At 41.0% G+C, this 4,537-nt stretch overlaps 1 protein-coding gene across 1 annotated transcript; it reads left to right on the top strand.

Annotated features, from left to right (window-relative positions):
• Positions 1 to 241: 241 nt before the first annotated feature.
• On the top strand, positions 242 to 2,839 carry LOC311283329 (piggyBac transposable element-derived protein 4-like; the record flags this gene model as incomplete). The annotated part of the gene is made up of 2 exons (XM_084397680.1): positions 242 to 399; positions 1,348 to 2,839. 2 exons carry the CDS (start codon positions 242 to 244, stop codon positions 2,837 to 2,839), a joined length of 1,650 nt encoding a protein of 549 aa, XP_084253806.1.
• Between the last annotated feature and the right edge of the window lie 1,698 nt (positions 2,840 to 4,537).

The raw sequence follows: 4,537 nt of genomic DNA on the forward strand, positions 1-4,537 counted from the left end.
TTACACGAAATCCGTGTGTGTTCATATTCCAAAAGCTAGTATGCATGTTTTTTTGCCATCCCAATAAAATCACTGGCCACCCCTGAAAAAAGGTAACTATGCCCCGGTCTGGCCACACCCACCGGCAGGGCGAATCATTCACATGGTAATTACCTGACATAAGAAATCTGGTAAACGCCCCCTATCAATAGGATAAAATTGACAGCAAACTTTTGTTTGGCTGTATTGACCTTTCATCAAGATGGCACGTCACGCACGCGAGCAAGCTCTTCAGATGACCATAGACAGTGAGGAAGAATTAACTTTTTCTTCAGAATCCGAAGACGACGAATACCTTGACGATGAAGACCTGCATTTGGAGGAGGGCTTTGATCCAGCGCAGGACACATTTTCTCAAGAGTAAGTCATTTATTCTTATTTTAGTTATTAGAGTTGCCAACACGTATAGCTGTTTCAGACCTGTCCAGACTGAAATCTAGGCTACCTGTTTTTAATATTATGGGTGAAATGTGTTGTCCTGTGGTCTTTTCATAGTATGTCTTACAAAACAAGCATTTATTCTCTATAATGTGGAGAGAGAGAAAATTAAATATTCAGACTCTGGGTTAGCTTACATCATATTCATGTGGTTTGAGGCTTTATTACCTTCCCTTAATACAAATATAGTGTTGGTAGCACAATCTGATAGGTGGTATTATTCGGCAGAACACCGGCGTTTGCTGTAAAATACTGGCTCATCAACTGAGCTTAACTGTGTTCTCTAGTATCTGCTGAGGTGTAAATGTTTTGAACGTGCATAACATAAGGTCGTCGATGCCCCATCAACAGGCATGAAGCAGGAGACTATATATCCATTAATTGCCAATCACTTATGCATGCACTGGTATGCCACCTTCTCCAATATCTGCTTAGGTGTAAATGTTTCAATGATGCCTCATCGTCAGGCATAAAGCATCAGCCATACACATTAATTGCCAATCACTTATGCATACACTGGTATGCCACCTTGGACAATCTAAGCTAACAAATGTTCACTAATATTTGTGCTTGTACCTTTTCTTTTCTTAGAAATGTGGTTCCTTCACGTGCACCCCACACAGGGATGGCAAAAAAGCATCGTTCATTTTTCAGCGCGGTTGAGAATCTTAATGAGTATGTGCACATTATCTTACATTTTACAGCTGACAGATTAATTTTGAGAACACACTGTGAAATAATACATACAAAGTGATTGTGGGTTTTAAAAAGCTTTTTAATGAATGGGCAATATATCACTATTAGTAATGGATGATGATGTTGTTGTGATCCTGTTGTCAGCATGCTCACTTTTGTTTTCTCCCCCCACAGATGTGAGAATGACTGTGAGCAGATACCTGTTGCAAAGAGAGCCAAGAAGACTCTGTCATGGAGGGAAGAGACTGATGTCGACGTGGCCCCAAAGCCTCGGAGATTCCTGCCGGCACGGGAACCTGGGCCGCAGTTGAGTCTTGCTGACTCACACTCCCCTGTGAGTCTGTTCAAACTGTTTTTCTCAGAGAGCGCCGTGTCAAATCTGTGCCACAACACAAACGCTCAGGCAGCCAGGGCACTCGCACAGGGTCGCAAATACAGTTGGACAGATGTCTGTGTTGGCGAGCTGTACCGCTACATTGGACTCGTTTTCTACATGGCCATGGTGAAGATGAGCTCCATCGCTGACTACTGGCGGCAGGACAGTCTCTTCTCTGTGCCCTTTCCCGCCACAGTCATGTCTAGGGACCGATACCGCACCATTTCATGGAATTTGCACATGAGCCACCCAGATGCAGACAAGGAAAATGACAAAAAGAGGGGAACAGCTGAACATGACCAACTTTTCAGGGTCAAACCCCTCATGGACACCATCCGTCTTGCGTGCAAAGCCTTCTATCATCCTAGAAGAAATGTCACTGTGAAGGAAAGACTGGTGGCATGCAGAGCAAATGCAGGAATGAGACGGTTCATGAAAGTCAAGCCAACAAAGCTGGGCTTCAAGTGTTTTGTCCTTACGGACTCGTCGAATGGATATACTGTGGACCTCTCTTTGTACTTGCGCAATCACATCTTTCCCACAGACCATGGGCTTTCTTATGATGCTGTGATGTCTCTCCTGGACAAGAAAGTTTTGGGCTCTGGGTATCATGTGTACATGGATGATTTCTACACAAGTCCAAAGCTCTTAACAGACTTGTTTGCTATGAAGTTTGGTGCTTGTGGAACTTACAGAGACTATAGGAAGGACTTCCCACAGAGCTCATCTAATGCACTGACCAAAAAGTCCAGCAGGGGATCCATCCGGTGGATTCGGGATGGGCCTCTTGTGTGTGTGAAGTGGATGGACAAACAAGAGGTGTCTGTTTGCTCCACCATCCATGCTGCCTATACAGGAGACCGTGTGCAACGACAAGTGAAAGTACAAGATACGTGGAGGAAAAAGACATTTCCATGTCCTGCACCTGTGACCGCGTACAACCAGCACATGGAAGGTGTTGACCTGTCCGATCAGCTGTTGCAGTACTACACTGCACAGCACAAAACCATGAAGTGGTACAGAAAAGTCTTTCTACACTTCTTGGACGTTGCTGCCACCAACGCTTTCATATTGCACAAGGAGCTACACGGCAACATGACGCACAAAAAGTTTATTGAAGAGCTTATTGGAGAGCTCTGTGGTGTGTCTCAGAAAACAGCACCAAAACACACCAGTAGTGACCATGTGCCGGTTCCAGGATCTGAGCTGACCTCTGATGTCAGAAATATTGCCACTGCTGGTCGCCGCATGCGTGTTCATTGCAAAGCAGTGCATGGAAAGAAGCTGTGACGCTCACTTGTGTCTTCATTTGAACAGGAACTGTTTCCAGAAATGGCACAAAGGTGTGTGAGTGTGCTCAAACCCCCCTTATGGTATAACTAGCTGATGTTAATAGCTGAAGCTGATGAACAGCTGAAGCACAAATGTTAGGGCATGTCCAACATCTTCAGGATCCAAACCCTTAGATGCTACATGGGAGATTTTAGACCTCCATGAACTATTTTGAGAAGTTCAGAACAGATAACATCTCCATGTATTCTCTATTAAGGAGTTTCCCCAAAAACTGTTGTTGCTTTTGCCAGCATAATCCATTGGACATCTTCCCATCGTTCTCTGTGGCACATTTACTGTCCATGTTACTGTAACCTGAGCACTGGAGCCTCATGGTAAGGCAAAGGTGAGAAAAACATCCCATGCCAGTTTAACCATCCTGTTCAAATGATGTCAGTCACCCGATGTACAAGAGTGTGAAAAGTGGGGGTGCCATAAAAATAAAACAAAATAACGGAAAATAAACTTCTTGTAAAAACAGTCATTTTCGGTCAATAAAGTACCATTTATAACTGTCATTTTACATAAAATCTTGTGTTTTTCTTTAGCTTTTTAATGTTTAATGAAATCTGTTTACTTTAAATTATCTATAAACAAGTTTGAACACTGCTATATACAAAAAGCCAGCCTCTTAACTGCAAAATAAAGAAATATTCATTTAATAGTTTTAATTTAATAAAAACAATAACAGTTTTAAAACTAGTAATGCTTTTAAAACAATTGTATCAGTATACTTAATATAACAATACAACAATTTGTAAAAAAAAAAAAAAAACGCACACAGTATAATAATAATTAAACAATTTGTCTTCAAAACTGGACCACTAGTCAACCGATGAATTACAAGGGGTCATAAAAACAAACAATTAAACTAAGCAGGAAAGAGTGAGTGTTTTCAAAGTCCTTTCAAAGTGTTTTCCTTCCATACAGGATTTTTTTTTTTTTTTTTTTTTTTGTCCTGAGAAAACATAGCTATTTCTGGTCTCTCGGAATCATCACTATCAGCTTTTACAGCATTTTACATTTTACAGCATGCACAGGAAGATGAATTACGAGTCATCCAACATCTCAGTGTGAAACTTTTGGAAAATGCTGGAACGATAGTGTGGTCTGAGAACATCTTAAAATTAAAACAATGTTTCCAAATGTGTCCGGATTAATTTAGATGTAGCTATAGAGTTTTTTTTTCATTAATGTTTTGATGTATGAAATGAACTGCTGGTTTCATACCTCTGCAAGAACTCCAGCGTTGCTCCTTGGCCTGCTGGGTACGAGATGTTCAGGCAGTTTCAGGAGGCAAACTCAACTCAACAGTATCACTGAAAGTGGTGCTGTGGCTTTTAGCAATGATTTGGTACTTCCTGTTACTTATATGTACACAAGAGAAGATATCTGTACATTTTTGTAACAAACAAAATGTTTAAAAAAAAAAAACAACAACAAAAAACATAAATTCCAGCAATTATATTATCTTTAAATGGTGCAACTCTCACCTTTTCACTATTCTTTATCAGAAACTCACACAACTTATCTGCAGAGAGAGAGAGACATGAGTGCATGGGACACATTCATTTACAAATCTACAATAATCTAAAGAAATGTGCTCGGAAAGGGAGCCCTATCCCTTTCCGTTTCTCCGTCTGTGTGTTTTAATGA

This window comes from Rutilus rutilus (assembly GCF_951802725.1).
Source record: "Rutilus rutilus genome assembly, chromosome: 23".
NCBI classification, from domain to species: Eukaryota; Metazoa; Chordata; class Actinopteri; order Cypriniformes; family Leuciscidae; genus Rutilus; species Rutilus rutilus.